At 39.0% G+C, this 18583-nt stretch overlaps 1 protein-coding gene across 7 annotated transcripts in view; it reads left to right on the top strand.

The window, feature by feature from the left end:
- Nucleotides 1-18583, top strand: part of eys (EGF-like photoreceptor maintenance factor) — a 149977-nt gene that overhangs the window by 64713 nt on the left and 66681 nt on the right. For all 7 annotated transcript variants that reach the window (XM_089011451.1, XM_089011450.1, XM_089011452.1 and 4 more), the window contains 8 exons: nt 2135-2231; nt 4046-4153; nt 6438-6583; nt 14974-15145; nt 15387-15465; nt 16006-16076; nt 17790-17914; nt 18396-18520. In XM_089011451.1, the coding sequence (XP_088867577.1) occupies nt 2135-2231; nt 4046-4153; nt 6438-6583; nt 14974-15145; nt 15387-15465; nt 16006-16076; nt 17790-17914; nt 18396-18520 (923 nt within the window). The remainder of the gene's footprint in view (nt 1-2134; nt 2232-4045; nt 4154-6437; nt 6584-14973; nt 15146-15386; nt 15466-16005; nt 16077-17789; nt 17915-18395; nt 18521-18583) is intronic.

The raw sequence follows: 18583 nt of genomic DNA, 5'->3' as shown, positions 1-18583 counted from the left end.
GGAAACCTGTGCTGTCCCATAATTCACTAGATGCTCCGTGCTCTCTGTGCTCTCACATTCTGACGTCCCAAGACATAAAATCCTGTGACTTGTCACCACATAACATCACTCTGTTGTATTTCAGTGCATTTAGCTACAACATGACTTTGCTTTATAAGGAAATGTATCGTTTAACTGTATTCTCAGTAACACATCAAAACACACCAAAAATGTGTTAGCTAGAAAGATTCACTAGTACAGCGTGTTCTATCAGAGACAAATTCCTTGTATGTTCTACATACCTGGCCAATAAAGATGATTCTGATTCTGAAATGTTTTGGGGGTTATTTTTTTAAAAAGCTCAATTCCACCAAATAAAAGCAGGCCCTGGATAGAGCTAAGCAGTCCAACCATCCATCCATTTTCCATATCGTTTATTCCTCACTAGGGTCGCGGGGGGATGCTGGAGCCTATCCCAGCTGTCTTCGGGCACCAGGCGGGGGACACCCTGAATTGGTTGCCAGCTAATCACAGGGCACACAAAGAGAAACTACCAATCACTCTCACACTCACACCGAAGGAAAATTTAGAGTGTTCAATCTTCCTGCTATGCATGGTTTTGGAGTGTGGGAGGAAACCGGAGGACCCGGAGAAAAACCACGCGGGCTCGGGGAGAACATGCAAACAGGGAGGCTGAAGCGGAACGCGAACCGGCGACCTCTGCACTGCGAAGCCGGCGTGCCAACCACCCGACTACCGGGCCGCAGCTAAGCAGTTATCCACATAATAATGATAATATTAATACTAATAATACATTTCATTCTAAGCGCCTTTCAAAGCGCTCAAGGACACTTTACAGTCACAGACAAGCATAGGTACTATAAATAAATAAAATACAATCACAGATAGAATAAAATAAATTAAATACAATTATAAATAGAAACAAGAGAAAGAGCTACACAGAAAATGCAATTTTAAATAGGTGGGTTTTGAGATGGGATTTGAAGGTGGGAAGGGAATTGATTATACAAATGTTGGTAGGAAGTGAGTTCCAGAGTATGGGGGCAGAGCAGCTGAAGGCTCTGTCCCCCATTGTGCTGAGACGGGCAGGGGGCGGGGGCACACAGAGGGGGTGGGAGGCAGAGGATCTGGGCAACGTGAGGGAATAGAAATTTGAAGGTCCGATAGGTATAGGGGGGGGCAAGGTTATGGATAGCTTTAAATGTATAAAGAAGAATTTTAAAGCCAATGGAACCCCGCCTCCGAAAAAACAACATCAACAATGAACGTCTTTTGTTTCCTTTCCTCTTCCTTTCCTAACTTTGCTGCTGTGTAATGTAAATGTCTCTACTGCGGGACGAATAAAGGTACATCCAATCCAATGGGCACTTCTTTGTCTGCTCCATGCACCGTGAGTGTACACCAGGGGTGTCCAAAGTCGGTCCTCGAGGGCTGCCGTCCTGCCTGTTTTCCAGCTCTCCCAGGAGCAACACACCTGATTCAAATCATCAGGACCATTTTGATGCTGCTTCAGAGCTGGCTGATGAGCTAATCATTTGAATCAGGTGTGTTGCTCCTGGTAGGGCTGGAAAACAGGCAGGACAGCGGCCCTCGAGGACGACTTTGGACACCCCTGGTGTACACACACACTTTCTGTAGCTGTCCATCATGTTTGATGATGACACTTGGTCCAAAGGGGAGGAGAGAGAACCCCAGAGGCTCTGAAGCCATTTTAATAATCCTTCCAAACATCCATGCTGATCTGCTGAGCCACCCTACCCTCGACGCACTGATGAAGCAGGGCAAAAGTGCTGATGGGCTTTCAGCTGTCCTTCTTACGGAACTTAAGAATCCCCCGTCCTGGCCTGTTTCCATCTCACTGACATATGCATAGAATGACACAGAGATGCATACTTCCCAAACCCCAAACCACTAACCGTCATACCAATCGGTCCATGGCACTGAAGTATTATTAGACTAACACACCCTCTGAGGGGAAACAGTGAGTGCTCAGAGCTGGCAGATGAGAAATGATACAGGGGCTACTAGTTCCATTAAAATGGTGTTCATCGCGGCCCTGGTTATCATCGACACTGACGCTTTCAGCAATGTGGGCCGGCTCACCGATCTGTGACTGTCCCCTCTGTCTTTCAAGGCCTTGAAGGAAGCCAATGTGAAACTGACACCAATGAGTGCAGTTCAAATCCTTGCGGAGACCACGGCCACTGTCTGGACCAGGTCAATGGGTTCAGGTGACAATTCTCAATTCCTCTAAATGCAGTTGATTGAATATTTGTGGCGGGAAAATCACATGATTGTGTTCAGGGAATTTTGATGCTTTCTGAAATCCACTTAGCTTTAATTGACAAGATAGGAGTAATCAGAAGAAAAAATCAAGTAACCTGGTACTTTAGGATTCCATTTTCCTAGATTAGAAACATCAACTTAATTGTTTCTTTTTTTTTTTTTTTTTTTTTTGGGGGGGGGGGTTCTTTTCTTTGCACAGAAGTATTGGCAAACGTCTGAGGTCATCATTTAATTAATTTTGGGAGCAATGCTACAGTGATGACAACCATACAATAAATTGTTGTAGAGAGTGGAGCGTTGCGAAGAAACGGTTCTATTGGAGAAGTGGCAGCATCATGATGATCGACAAATACCTCCAATTGGAGAAGAGCTGATGGAGTGATTTAATGTTATTCTGGCTGACTTACTTAGAGGAAATAGCATTATTAAACTGTCCGAGTGCCTGCCTTCAATGTTGTGTTTTTTTTTCTCTGCTGCTTGTCTCCTTTCCTACTTTTTAAAATGAGGAACTTCAGGGCTTTCATTCTCACCTCTTAAAGATACACCTTGTGGAAGTACAGTCAACCCAGTGGCACATCTCAGTTTTTACTTCCTGGCAGATAGCTACCTCAGCACTTTCAAATATGGACAACCAGGCAGGCGTTCACTTCATGCTGCCTTGTGAAAAGGTCTTTACACTTAATTTTCTATACAAATATACCTAATTACCCCAAAATAGTATGAAAGGGGTAAAAAGTAAATATGTACAAATCTGCCACATAAATAAGTATAGTACAAAGAGTGGAACCTTACTTGGAATTCCATTTTATGGCCTGTATCCTGACTTGTCTTTACTGTATTTGTTTTAATTTATTTTTAAAATATATACTGTAAATATCTAACACTAGCTAGGTGTTATTAAATATAACAACATTCATACAATCATGCTTGTCTTACCCCAAAGAAGCTTTCAGGTGCTTGTTAGTAGGAGAGGTAGTAGATTTAATAATTAAAAAAAAAAATGCATACTTCCTATAACAGCGTTGGGACGTGGCATGGTAGTGCTGGTTAAATTGTCATGCACATGAGAAGAAAAATGTAGATACAGGTAATTTGAATGTATTTTGCTTCCACTAAAATTGCCCTCTGCCCCAAAGTGGAAAGGCAGTACACTCTTTAGAGCACAGTACATCAATTGTGAATTATCACTGTCGACCTTTTAGCAGCTGCTTGTTGCAATAATGTTTAATTAAACTTTGGTTCGGAGACCTCTTACTTGTTTGTCTGTTTTATGCTTTTCATGTGTCGGTTAGCTCCCATCTGACATTTGGTTCAGTCCTATTAAAATATTTAATTCATTACACTATACTGTTATGGTAAATGCACTTACTTCACTTTTAATTTTTTTATTTGTCTTTTTTTGTTTTTATTTATTTATTTATTTATTTATTTATTTATTTATTTATTTATTTATTTATTTATTTTGTTTTGTTTGTTTATTTATTTATTTGGTTATTTGTTTGTTTAATTGATTGTTTATTGATTGTCTGTCTGTCTGTCTGTCTGTCTGTCTGTCTGTTTGTTTGTTTTAAGAACTAAACAATGATTAAATATCATTTGGTTACGTTTTTGGAATAGTTAAGTTGAAAATGTCACTTCAAACTCAAATTAAAATTAAACAAACATGCAAATGTAAAATATATCGATCAAAATTGGCCATCATATCATTGTCTTTCCAGCCACCTCTCATCGATATGATTGTTTTGTGTTGTTTTTGCAGCTGTGTTTGTCAAATGGGATTTTCCGGCCTCCACTGCGAACAAGACATCAACGAGTGCTCCTCAAGGCCTTGCCTCAATGGCGGCACGTGTCAAGACCTCGTGAACAAGTAAGAATAAAAAGCAAGGTAGAATTGATTGTCATTTGTTTTCAAGCATAGTGACCAGTCTTGGCAAACTGCATCTCGTAAAACTGCTCTCCACAATACAGCAACTAGATTCAGCTGGAAAACATCACTTGTATCTACCCCGGTCAAGGATGACGCTTCGTACTAATGTCACAATGTTTATTGTGAAACACTTGGAACACCGTGAAAACTATAAAGGACATTGAAACGACAACATTACATTAAGTACGACAAAACATTCAGTCAATAAGGAAATTAATACCGTACCGTGTGCACCTTATTAACCGAAAGTAGATAAACGTTGACGTAGACTTTAGATTGTCATTCTCTATCTAGCATCAGTCTCGTTCTGTCTGTCTCGCCTTGCTCTTGTTTATCAAAAACACATGACATGGAAGCGGAAGTGATAATGACAAAACATTATAAAGTATCGAAGACGATTTTAAGAAAAACACATATAAAGGTTCGCATAGAAACGTTAAAAACTTTTACAGAACAACAAGTCCAAATGAATTATATTTTTGTTGTCATGGCAACCAATGACAAGATACCCGCCAGTTACATCACTCCTTTGAATTAATTCTCCAGCTCAGCGCTACGGTTGTTTCTCTCCGGTGTGTTTAATGGGAGCTCCAGTCCCTGTGGGCTTAGGGCTTAGTCGGACAGATGTGTAGAGTCCAATTTGACTCCTAAATTGTTTGTCTCCAGTTTGTCTCCCGCCATGATTCGGCCCCGGGTGACCCGACCCTCCTCAATACAGTGCTGGTCTTATTGCGCTGTCCGATGTGTCTTAACCCCAGTGCCCACTATAAGAACAACACAACACCCTCACCATTATCTTCACCTCCCTGACCCGACAATCTGAATAAGCTCTTGTGCTCTGAGCTGATTTATCTGACTCTCCACTCTGATCCATGGTGTATTTCCACATCTGATACATTCACATTCTGTTCTTATCACAGTGCATCTGCTGGGAATGAAGAAAACATTATTAACGGAGGTGATTCTGTTTTATATAAAGCTCAAATGCAGTGTTAGCAGGCAGGCGGTACTGACCATGACCAGTTGAATATTTTAGAGATTCAGCACAGCTTTTTTGTGCCACATCATAAAAATGACTTCCATATCAAAAGAACTGGATATAATGTTGTTAATTTGATGAAAAGAAATGACACCTTGCTTAAATTATTTTTATTTCAGAGAACCTATAAATAGGGAAGTATTGACTCAGAGATGTGAGGTCAGAAGATATTAGAGACAATGATAGCTAACAAGAGGGATTTGAATGGAGTAAACTGCATGACCAGACCCATTAGACTATTCCCTTCAGTAATTAGTCATCAAGCATAATTCAAAGCGAGTTGCACCCAGGGAGACTTAATTGCCGCACTATTGTTCCCGTTCAAGAGAAATGTCCGATCACTATGAATAATCACTTCCTCCGCCAATTCAAATAGTTCCATCAATATTATGCCATCACTCTTCCATATTTGTTATGGTCTAAGTTGTATCTGCCAAGATAGATATTTTTTGATGTATGGCTTACGCTAACTTACTCAGAATATTTATGACTCAGTTTATCTTATCACTATTACATTTCCTTTCAGTATTACAATATTAGACATATTATTTCACTCGCTACTAGATTCCAGTGTGAAATGCCCAACTCACAAGAGAGCTTCGATTATCCTGCTTACTATATGTGCTTTTTGTGCGTGTGTGAGCGCCCCACGCTTGAAAAAAAAAAGTCCGCTTTTAAATTTAAATCTGCTGGAAAATTGATGATCAGATTTCTATTTTCAAGTGCTGATAATCACCTTCCTACATTATCTTTTATTTATATAAAGTTTGATATAAATCAATATGTGGCTACCTTTTCAACAGCTAATATATTTTGTTTTTCTACCTTCATTCCCTTCATCACTTTGCTGCTGTGAAATTTAATTTCTCCACTGCAAGACTAATAAAGGCAAACCCAATCCAATCCAATGTATTGTATTGTATGGTATTATGTTGTTCTAAATATCTATCCTAAAAATAAATATTTGTTCATATTCTGATGCCCCACACTTCCCCAAATACCTTGTAAAATAGACATGCGGACACAAAGAAACAACTGAGCATCAGATAATATTCCAGAATTTGTATTGTACAATCCTCCAAACGTGACAATTTGCAAATGTTTGAAGTTAAAACTAAATTAAGTCTGACAGTGTGCTCCACTTTTCAATTTAATGTTTCAAAGATATTTTTTTTTTCTCCACAGGTTTCAGTGCAATTGCCAACCTGGATATTTTGGAGCGCTTTGTGACCTAAGTGGGAATGAGTGTCAAGTTTCACCTTGCCGACAGGAGGGCACCTGTATTAGCACCCAGGGGGGCTTTGTATGTGTCTGTCGCCTTGGATACACAGGTACGTTTTTCCCCCCCTGGTGACATCACGATCGATAGAAGAGCCTAAAAAGCTTATCAGGTCTATGCGGTCGACCACAGTCCTGACACATATGAGGTTTAGTATTAAACAAAATGCTTCTTTTAATTTTTCTGCCTGCCCAAATCAGATTTGTTGGTTACGTTTTAGTGATGCTAACAAGGTAAAGTAATATGACCTGTCTCGTCTGATGGAAACTTCTCACTGTCACTTGCCTGCTTTTATTTTACGACATCAGCTTCCTTGGTCACACTGTCGTTGCTTTATTTCAATCAATTTGTCTTATTTTCCAGACAGACAGGGATCAAGCTATTTTAGCGCTCATCTGTGAGCACAGGAGCGGGTGTTTTTGCACAAAAGCGGATTCCTGTCAGAGACTGGGAAGATTAATTTCATTTGTCTTCCGTGCTTGTATCATCAATTCATCCTTCCTCAATTTAGAGAAGGGGTGAAATCTCTGTGGTATTGCAACTCTGGGGAGAAGAACCTGACACACATGGCCCAATTCCCACTGAAGCGACTTTTATTATTAGGCCTGTGCACACTATTGTAACAGTCGTTACTTTTTCAGATGCTCTAAGCACATGTAAGGAAATGGGGCTCCCCTAGAGAGCAAGCAGCCAAAGGATGCAGTCCGACTTGGCTCTCACCAACTGAAATTGACACAAGTATTGGCTTTGTAACTTTTCACCGCAGCTGGAAAAAAACCTTATATGGTTTGATTTAACTTTTTTGCAGAGGGCTCAAACATCACGTCGTTTACAATTGATTTGAAGATTACTCTGCTTTTTAAATTGATTGTAAAGTTTTGGGATGAAATTCTGCAATGTGTATCTAGGCTATACTATACTATAACTATATTATGTGGTCCTGACATCAGCAAATCAATTGCTAGTTTTTTTTTTTTTTTTATATTGAAGGCCAGAATCGATTTAGGGTCCAACAGTTGATGGTGCTTAGGAATAAATCAGTGTAGTCCATATCTGTGATCTTGCGTGGATGCAATTATACAATAATGACAGCTCATTTCCACCTGCACTATGTTTTAGATTGGATTTTTTTGGTGCTTCTGGCCAGTGAGTCACAATCTTCAGCTTTGTTTAGGACTTGGCACTCCGTCTGACAAGATTATTCAAAGTCACATTTACTTTTTTGGGTTGTATGTGGAATTCTTCCTTATATTTGTGAATGTTACTGAAATTCATAAAATTGATGAGACAAACTAAATTTGAAATTGCCAACGGGTGCGATATGAAGTCCGCCAATCAGGTTATCCAGACCGCAACTGCTGCAGGAAAGATCTCTTTTTAGAAGACATTTTCTCCCTCAAACCAGCCTCATTCAATCCTGCGTGTTAATTGTTCAATTACACATTTTCGGGACGGTGAATTAAAAAAAAACAAAAGAAAGGTAGTTTTAAGTAATTCACATTAATAATACATATAATATTGTGTTTTTCAATGGTTGGGGACCCACGCTAAAAAAAACAGAACAAATCAAAATTGTTTATTACTCAAAATGAGAATTAAATAAATTTTGTCTTAATAAGTAATGTGTTTTTTTTTTTCAGTACACTCACCAAGTTGGAAAATGGAGCATATCATCTAATACAATGGCCTTGGTCCCTGACTGCCTCATTAAGTGTTGTGTGGTCCTGGCAGACCCATTTGCCCAAGAGTCAGAACATTATTGTGCAATTCCCGTGAAGTGTCACATTGCAATCATGAGATGTTTATTTTAAGTCATGGCATGATGTGCTTCACATTTTAATTGGCATTGATCAATTTACACACAATAGAATAAAATGTACATATATAGGGTCGAGGTATAATTCCAGAATTATTCATGAGTACATGTCTTTCTAACAGCTTGTCACCCACGTCTTTTGACTGTAGTTAATTTCAATCCACCACAATGGCTTTAAAGGACAACCGACGTCACTTTTTTGTTTTTTAACTGACATCAGAAAAACGTTTTATAGCATCTAAAATACCCAAAACACGCAGTATGATATTTTTATTCAAATGCAAAACACCAATAAAAATGACTTAAAGTGTCCAAAATCTGCAAAAAATTGAGCTGCGAATTGGGCATTTTCAGAAAGTCCCGCCCCCAGTTCGTGACGTCACGCCAATACGTCTTGCATTGCTGGAGAATAAAAACAATGGCTTCAGATTCGGATAATATGCTTTCTTGTTACACATCCAGTTATGAATATGATTCAAATAGTTCTGAAGAGGAAAGCATACATTTTTGCAATCGATTAAATAATTTATTCCGTGTCATTTTGAGGCAAACGCGCAGGGGGGAATGTCGCACCCAAAAATGGCACCCAGCTCCCGTGAGGAATGAATCAGCCCATTTCCACAGGCTGATAGATTCCTTTCATGGAGCTTGGACTCCCTCTGCTGGCGGCTTTTGGATGTAACATCAAGGTTTTCAGATAAACAGTACAGCAAAATACATTGACGTGATGAAGGACTGCTACAATGTGTCTTTTTGTCGGTCAGGGGGGGGGTCCTTTCATGACGTAACGTGAGGACTCGTCACCAACTGAAAAACAAGACTTCCTGAATGTTCAGCGCGAGTCTTAAAACGTAAAATATAGCTGTATGCGATGGAATCTTTGTAAAATACACTCAGTAGAAGTCATTTGAAGCCATTTTACAAATTATGGGCACAACTTGTCCGGAGACGTCGGTTGTCCTTTAAAGTAAGTTAGGTCTCACAACTGGAGAGAGAGCACTGGATTAAAAAAAAAAAAAAAAAAAAAAAAAAAAAAAGGAAGATCACCGTGACATTACAGATCCAGCGCAAAGGCATGCATTCAGTAATTGCCTTTGTATAAGCACTCACCTAATCACATAATTATGCTACTGTATGTTTTGTCCTGTTGTGTACTTCATTTCCCCTTCGTACCATATCGACATAAACCATAAAAATGTTAATCCCACTGTGAGACAGCATCGCCAGCTGCCTGAATCTCACTTGTCGGATCATTAATGACGATGTTTTTCTTTTAAGGCTCCCAGCACGTATTATTTAACTATGCATGAGAGTCGCGTTCGGTCCTGAGGTCAGGAGTCAATACATGATTCATTGGGTGATCATATTAGAATGAATCACAGTTTGAGCTGTTGTCCTTTGTCACCCTCTGTTTTCTTCACTCGTCATTAAGGAGCATGTTTCCCTTGAGTGATAGTACAGTTCCTCGGTCAGCATATTGTACGACGATGATGATGTTGCAGAGGCTTCAGTGAATTTGCGCTGCAAGTTGAACATGACAAAAAAAAGTGTCATCTCATCTTGTCTTCCAAATATGATGTGTTTTACAATTATTTTTTATCTGAAACTTTTAGAATTGCTGTACGTATATCGTTTTATTTTAATACAGCATCGGACCACACAAGTGACTACTGTTTTTTTCCCTGTTTTTTGGGGGGGCATATTAAGTCTTATTTGATCACTGGATCCTGGACCCACCCCCAACACTATTAAAGATTAAACTGAAGTCAAAATAAAAAAGTACAATTAATGCCGGAAGTAAAATTCATTATGAACTATTTTTTCCCTAGAAGTAATACAGTTAAAACGTATCTTTTTCAATTAAATGAGAACAACAACCTTTTCTTTATATATAAATGGTTATGTTCCCTCTCCTCTCCTTGATCCTAAACAAATGTTTTATAACATTAACTGGTAAATGGTTTTTCAGTGAAAATGTGCACTTTTATATTCATTTCCATTCGGATTTTCCCTTCAAGGGCTCGCCACGGTGGTCAGTGTCCTCCATCTTCAGAGGTTTGATTCGCATGTTTGTTTTGGCAAAGCTTTTACGTCGGATGCCGTTCCTGACACAACCCTCTGTATTTATCCGGGCTCAAAAGAAGACACTGGCTTGTGGCCTCAGAACAAGCAACTCTATGAACTAAATAAAGATGAAGATGCTCAGTAAAAGGCTCCCAAAAACAAAATGGTCATCGCCACAGCAGCATTCAAAAAAAGCTAAACTACACTCACCATTTGATGACAATGCTCTGATCTTATTTTCAAGATGTAAATCAAATGCTGTCACCTCTCTCTTAAATTCTAACTCCTAGCTTTATCCCACCAAATCTTTGGAAATATAGGCAAATTTCTCCACTGTGAGACTAATAAAGGCATATCCAATCCAATCCAATCCAATCCAAATTTGATTTTGTTTTTCTGTGAAAGCTTTTGTACACCTATTACATCTATTTATTCCACTATATCTACCCAAACGTCTTCCCCCTACCTCTTATGAGTTAATTTTATTTTCCACTCGTTTATTGATATTTCCACTATGAAGATTTTTGTAACCTCTGTACTCAAAGCGAAAAAATGTGGAAAAAAAGTAGACCAGATGCTACAAATAAAGACGAGATACCGCACTATACATATTTTTACAACTGTGTGGTTAATAAATGGTTTGATCTTGCATTTAGTCAGCTAAGGAAAAAGAAGTCTAAGACCTCCAATAGTGTGTACATGTCATGCTTTATGCTGGATTCAGATACCAGTGTTTATTTGGAAACCGGCAGATTAAAGTCAATGCCGGTGAGAAATTAAAGGATGTTTCTTCATATGATAACTAATGAGGTGTCAAACTGCTTCATGAGAGTTAATGTCTTGCAGAAAATATTAAGGCATGTATATACAGTGATACCTCAGCGTACGATCTTAATTGGTTCCCAGAAAGTGGTGTAAGGCGAGATTTTTGTCTTCCAAACATTATTCCCATAAAACCATTAAAATGAGAATAACCTGTTACCAGGTCCCATAAAACACAATTTTCTACTAAATAAACCGTAAAACGACACAAAACTTACCTTATTTTGTGTACAATAAATATGCTATTGTATTGTAATTAAAGAAATAAACTGTATTGTATAATAAGGTCGAATATATATATATATATATATATATATATATATATATATATATATATATATATATATATATATATATATATATATATATATATATAATAGTATTGTATAATAAGGTCGATAAGGCTTGATGGAATGGAGTGAGAGGAGGTGGGAGGGAGTGAGTTACTGTCTGGAAGGAGAGTCACCTTCTATGAGGAATGATTCCATGTAAGCTTCGGCAGCTTTATCGTCAGAACTGGCTGCCTCACCATGACGAATGACACTATGAATCCCTGTACGACGCTTAAAGTCATCAATAGATGCCGAACTTCCAGGGAGGATCTTGACGATATCCGAGTGAAGTTGCCGTGCTTTCTCACCGATAATTCGCTCACTCACGCTATCCTCTGCTATCTGCTTTTCGTTAATACAAATTAACCAGAGTTTTTCAACCTCTTCTATTGCCTGAGACCGTTGCTTAGAAAACATGGAAATACCCTTAGCAACACTTGCACCTTTAATAGCTTCCTTGTTCGAAGGATGGTAGCAATGTTCGGGTTAGCATACTGGTAGTGGGACGTACGCAACATATCCTCTCAGAGAAAGGGTGTGTGGAAAAGTAGTCTGGCAGTCCCCGTGGTGCTGTTCGACCGTGTGGTTTGGTGTTCTTCTGCCGAAAACTAGTCCGCCAGCCACCGTGGCGCTCCGTGTTGTTTGGACCGTTTGCCGAAAACTACTTCGTATGCCAAGATTATATTCTCGCAAATTTAATGTTCGAAACGTTTGTAACAAAAGCGTTCGTAAACTCAGGTATCACTGTATTTTTTAAAAACAGTAGTAGGATATTCACTAAATGTGTGGGCATTTGAGCTAAAGAGGAAAGGATACAAGTGAGCTATGATATAATTTAAATCTGCCTTGCTATTCACCCATGCTTCCATCCAACGATTTTCAACACCGCTTATTCTGAACATAGTCGCGAAGCGGCTGGATAGTTGCTAGAGCCTATCCCAGCTGGCTTTGGTTCAACATCGGCAATCAGTCGCACGACACATTTTGAGGGGTACTATTCACATCCACACCGTCACTGACTGGAAACCAATCCTACGCTGTCTGCATACAGCTCAGGCGTACCACTACACCATCAGTGACACTCGGTGCCTTGCCTTTAAATTGATTTTAGATCGTTTCATTTCAGATTCTATCTAGTTCACAAAAATACCAGAACAAAGCAACTCTTTTCCTATCAAGGTGAACATGTATTTGTGATGACTACTATGCGTAACTGAAGGACAGTACATTACAAAATTCATTTTTGGAACATTTGCCCAAACCTATTGAGCACAATAAATGTTTCAAGATGTTTCATATTGTTTCTTTGTTTATTTCTTTTTATCTTTCAAAGTCATTTGCCACGGTGGTGAGAGATGTGTGCAGCTCCCACTGGTCAGCACTTCTGCAAACCAAAAGCAATTGTAGTTACAATTGAGATGATTCGTGCTTTTTTTCAACATAACATAAGATTGTAAATTAAATTTAATAAGATTGCAAACTATGCTGTTTTTCAACACTTGTAATATCTCATTGTAGTTTTTTTTCATTTACATCCTTACACATGTATTTCATATTTTGAATAAAACAGAGATCCTATTGCTCAAAAACACGACAATCTAAAATCAGTTTTAGATTATGCACTGAAAAATGAGTTAATAAGTGCTGCCAGACCTAATTTACTATAAATTGTGGTCCCAGTATTATCGTTGATTTTTACACATCTTTACAGGTATTTTAATGCAGCGACAGCCCCAAAAACAAGTTGGCTTTTCACATTGTAATAACTACACTTAGTTTTTTTCTCCAAAATGTTAGATTAATAAACCAAAATAGGAAGTTCTAATGGTAAATGTCACTTACCACAGGATTTTTAAATGAAACAAAAACACCCATCGGTATACAGTATTTGACTTAAACAAACAAACAAACAAACAAACAAACAAACAAACAAAAAGGCTGTGTATGAAATGTGACCCATGTCATTGAAATTCATTGAAAATAATGGATGAGCCTGACAAAGCAGATTACTACATCAATGGGATGTACAGTTCAACAGCTAATCATTACATAGGTTGACAAGGGCACGCAGTCTCCAACCCATGAGTAGCAACAAAAGATAAATATGCCGAGTTAGTTTTCTTTTCGCCAAAATGTCGCCAAACCACATCACTTTCTAACACTCTTTGATTCTCATTTGATATAGATATACAGTATATGTAGTGTTTTGTTTTTTTATTTATTTGACATGTTGATTTAAACTGTCAATTCACTTGTAATTTCCATTGTCTGGTTGCATTTTTGTATTGATATTATGAGGTTGTGTTCCCAATGGTGTTTGTCAATAATGTGTTTACAATTTCATACCTCCATGGCACAGAATGGAACTTTGTTTTGTGTTTTATTTTGTTATTTTGTTTTTTTTGTCTGTACCGTATATATAGTTTAACCCTCCCAGCCGAATGTGGCAGCAGGGTCGAGGAGCATCAGACCAAGCAATCTTTTTCCTCTCTTATATTGTCAAACTTTCTTCATCCAATCTTGCATTGACACATAACGTGTCTGTACGTGTTTATGTGTGTGCGTGTGCGTGTGTGCTTGTGCTTGTGCTTGTGCTTGTGCGTGTGTGTGTGTGTGTGTGTGTGTGTGTGTGTGTGTGTGTGTGTGTGTGTGTGTGTGTGTGTTGTGCGTGTGCGTGTGTGTGTGTGTGTGTGTGTGTGTGTGTGTGTGTGTGTGTGTGTGTGTGTGTGTGTGTGTGTGCGTGTGTGTGTGCGTGTGCATGTGTGTGTGTATGTGTGTGTTTCCTACTCTGAACACAGAGTGGCACCAGGTCATATGTCTTGCTGTTTGTTTGTTTTTTGTTTTTTTAATGGTTCAAATTATTGTGCTTTCAGAGAGGTTCTCCTGAGTGGATATTTTGGTTGACCATTCTGGTCATTTTCACCTGACCTCCACCATCATTTTTGCATTTTCTCATTCTCGCATGCTCATACTTTTTGTTGAGCCGACTGATAAAGCTCAAACATAAATTAGACAAATGCAAGCATCGTATTGACAGTGGCACCATCATTTCCCTCGAAATGGTCATGGATCTAAATGTTATATTATTACATTATAGCACATTATCTGAACTTGTGGCCACCAGATTAGGTACATCAGTAAAATTGACACAGAGCTATTGTAGCGTGGCAGTGTTAAAACTCTCGTGCCCCATTTATGTTTTTATTTTTTTCAACGGATCAAGTATCCACCAGCTGCCAATCACTGTCTACACACTGCCTTTATGAATATAGGAGTATGAAGATTCTGTCTTACACTTAACTTTCGCCCGCCAAAGAACAAATGTATGATTTTTTTTTCCTTTAAGCTCTAAATAGCTACATCTCCGGATGAGTTGTACTGTTTAAAGAAGCATGCTTTATTTCCTAGGGGCACAGTGTGAAGTTAACATTGACGAGTGCATTTCAAAGCCATGCCAAAATGGTGGGAGATGTATTGACGAAGCCGATCGATATTACTGCGTGTGCCCCAACGGCTTCTTCGGCCCCGACTGTGAGACCAACATTGACAAATGCTTGTCGGCACCTTGTTTTCACGGGAGGTAAGTATTTATTTCTGTCGCCTTCAAATGATTAGGAGGTGCTATGATGGAATTACTATCAATTCTGGTACCTCCTCATTGCCATGATGATTTTCAGGATGTCAAATTAGATGTTTCTCAACATGTGTTTTGTGCAGCGATACAGCTGCTTTCAAAGATGCATTCTTTTTCATCTCCACTCTCCTCATTTTTTGCTACTTAAATCAATTCCGCCCCCTCACTGCTTCCGGGCGTACCTCAGCTGTCACGATGGAATTTCTTCCCACACGTGTCTTTGTGAGGCGGGATGGAGCGGCAGCAGATGTGAAGCAAACATTGATGTGAGTCGACTTCAATGATTACACCTTCTGAATGTTCGGGGAGAAGAACTTTGTAGTCTTTGTGTGGTCGCTGGTGTCACTAACTTGTTGACTCTCCTGCGAGATTGTAAGCCCGGAGCACCTCGAAATGCCAACTTTGTACGACTACCTGATTAAAGTCAATTGCTCAGTCTACTGTGTAATTGATTCAAACACAACACAGCTTCAGCTGGACTTGAAAGATAAGGCATTGAGTTTCTTATAATGTCTCCTTTCAACATTTAGTTTAATCTCTCCTGATGGCCATGTTGTGGTCTGAAAGAGTAGTGGACCAGCCTAGACAACTTTCATGTTGTGTGCTCTGGAGCATCAATGATAAAATAGTTGTTCACAATCATGTGTCATGTTGTCAAATTGGATTTATCGTAGAGTCTATAAATAATTTTGCATGATGAGGACTCAGGTGGAGGGTGGAGATCTGGGAACAAATAGGAAGTTTTTTCTTGCTGCCTCAGATTTTTTCACCAGATTATAATTCATGTACTGTATATTTCTCTGCAGGGCTGTGTTACCAATCCCTGTTTGAATGGTGCTACATGTATTGGTGGTGAAGGAATTAACTTAACTTGCAAGTGAGTTAAAATGGTTGCTCTTGTTGGACTAAAACCTTTAATTTTCTGTTGTAAGCAGTGAAATCTTTGTGGGGGGTGTTTAGGAGAGTTAACTGGCCAGTCTGTGGTGCCATGCCAAATAATTCGTGATGTGTAAAATGACCAATAGCAGTACAGTTTGTAGTGTTAAAGTCTGAAATAAAGGGATACAAAAAAGAAGAAAATTGACCAGAGTCCAGTTTCCAGAGTTGATAATTGCACATACCTGCACACAAAACGACGATATGTTTCCTTAAATGGATTCTCTGAATGATGTGATAACAGACAGAATGTAGATTTTGACCTTTGAATAATCATTCTCAATTTAGACAACCTTAAATTTCACCTGAGATAAGGCGTAAGAACTTTGACTGTTTGACTGACATATTTACGTGCCAAGTTCACTCTGTCACAAATTAAAAATACATTTTGAGTGGAGCTGCTGTGTGTTTATTTGATCACATCGCCCACTGGTGCCACAGGTATACTGCATGCCAGTTATTACTATTTAATTGCTGGCTTTGTGTAATTTGAGTGATGACACACATCTAAATACAAGTTTCCTGTGGTGAGAGTGAGATAGCACTCTCATCTCGCCCGCTGTCCTATGGGTAATTACTTTGTGTAACCTTGCGCTATATGCTTTTATATGGTCTGTATCACTTGTTTAATGTAACTGGCACAACCATGACTCCAAAAAGCCCACTGCTCTCTTTGAATATTGATTTAGTGGACTGCAATTTTATATTCACTTAAAGGTACGTTTATGGGAGAAGTGTGTATGACAGTCAAGTGACACATGATTTGCTTGGCATTTACAAATAAATGTGCATTCTGACACAAACTAGAAGGACACATTGACTAATTTAATAATTTCCAATTTAAGAATACTATTTCATCAACAGAATGAAAAAAAATGGTAATTGAAAAAATGTTTTGGGGAATGCGTATAACGAGTATGGGGTATAAGAGACATTACATTTGCCCTGCAATGTTTTTCCTGGTCATGAAAAAAGAGGGGGGTAGTTGTTTCATTTGCACAAAATGATTGAAGTGATGCATATTCTGGTCTGCACCTGTCCAGCAAATAGCCTCAGATACACTCTGTTGTGCATGTATGGCCAGCTCAGAGGTCACGCATGAAAAACTCAATTCGCTCTTGCAGCTGTTGTCCATGGTGAAATCAAAAATACCAAACACAGCTCACTTCACAACACAGGTGAAGAAAAAAAATATACAGCAAAAAGATATGAATCAATAGGGTGCAGTTAATGTTGTTAACATTTTTCCCGAGGTCATGCAGGGAGATCTTATTAATGTGTGTGGATATTGATATATCACCAAGCTCTTCAAGTCCATCAGAAAAATGTTGCAAATAAATTAACAATAATACGGCCTCATTCTTTACGACTGTATACATTAAAACAAAAAGCATGCACACTCACGACAAATGGTGAAATATTTCACCGAGTGGAGAAATGGATAGCAAGACAAGTAGAGATGAATCCTGTGTGAAAGTTGTCCTGCTAAATATTCAAAACAAATCTTAATAATAAGCTTCAAAGAATTGCGAAGAAGAAAAAGACAACACCCAACAAGCTTTCTAATAAATAATGAAGCATTTCTTGGTAACAGCTACCTGAGTAGAAGGAACTGACATCCTCCCATGTTTATGAACGTCATTTGTTTTCTTAGCTGTCCGCCAGGTTTCACTGGGGATATATGTGAAGTGGAACTTAATGAATGTGACTCATCTCCTTGCCACAATGATGCAGTTTGCCAAGATCGTATTAATAGCTACGTCTGCCACTGTCGGTCAGGTGAGTCGCTCATATACGCTGCAAAGGTGACATCAAGCGGACGAGCCCACACCGTCTGTTACGTGAACTTTTTCTTCCTCCTTTCCTGGAGGGCACTTTGTCATCTATAAAGCATTTCTAACCTTAAAGTGTATTCTTATTAGACTTAAGGCAACTGACTGAGGGGGTGTAAAAGGTTACAATCATGCCTGTAAAGTTACTGTTATTCCGAACCTCCGAGTAGTCATCTGCTATTCGCTGGGGATCGATGTAGTCATACAGTACGAAAGCTAAAGTGATAAATAGATGATACTTCTCCGTCTCATTAAAATGTATGGGGCACCCATACGCTTTAGTGAAAGCCTTTTCTTGTCTGTGCATAAGTGCAAACCCAAAAAGAAGAAAATCAATGTGGAAGTATCTGATTGATATTCACTTCAGATGGTGGAAGTGGGAGAACCAGGGCTCACCAGTGCACTCTGTGGGCTTTTGTTCCTGGCAGGTTGGACAGGCCTTCAGTGTGAGGATGACATTAATGAGTGCCTTCCACAGCCCTGCAACCAGGGGGTATGCGTTCAGGGTGATCCGGGCTACGGCTACACCTGTTTCTGTTGTCCTGGATTTGTGGTGAGGCTCCCCACCTGTTTCTGCCTCTCCTATTTTATTAACGTTTTTTTTAGAATTAACCTT

This window comes from Hippocampus bargibanti, linkage group LG13, assembly GCF_051943395.1.
Source record: "Hippocampus bargibanti isolate YZ-2025 linkage group LG13, ASM5194339v1, whole genome shotgun sequence".
Classification (NCBI taxonomy): Eukaryota; Metazoa; Chordata; class Actinopteri; order Syngnathiformes; family Syngnathidae; genus Hippocampus; species Hippocampus bargibanti.
This window is presented reverse-complemented; position numbering and strand designations above follow the sequence as displayed.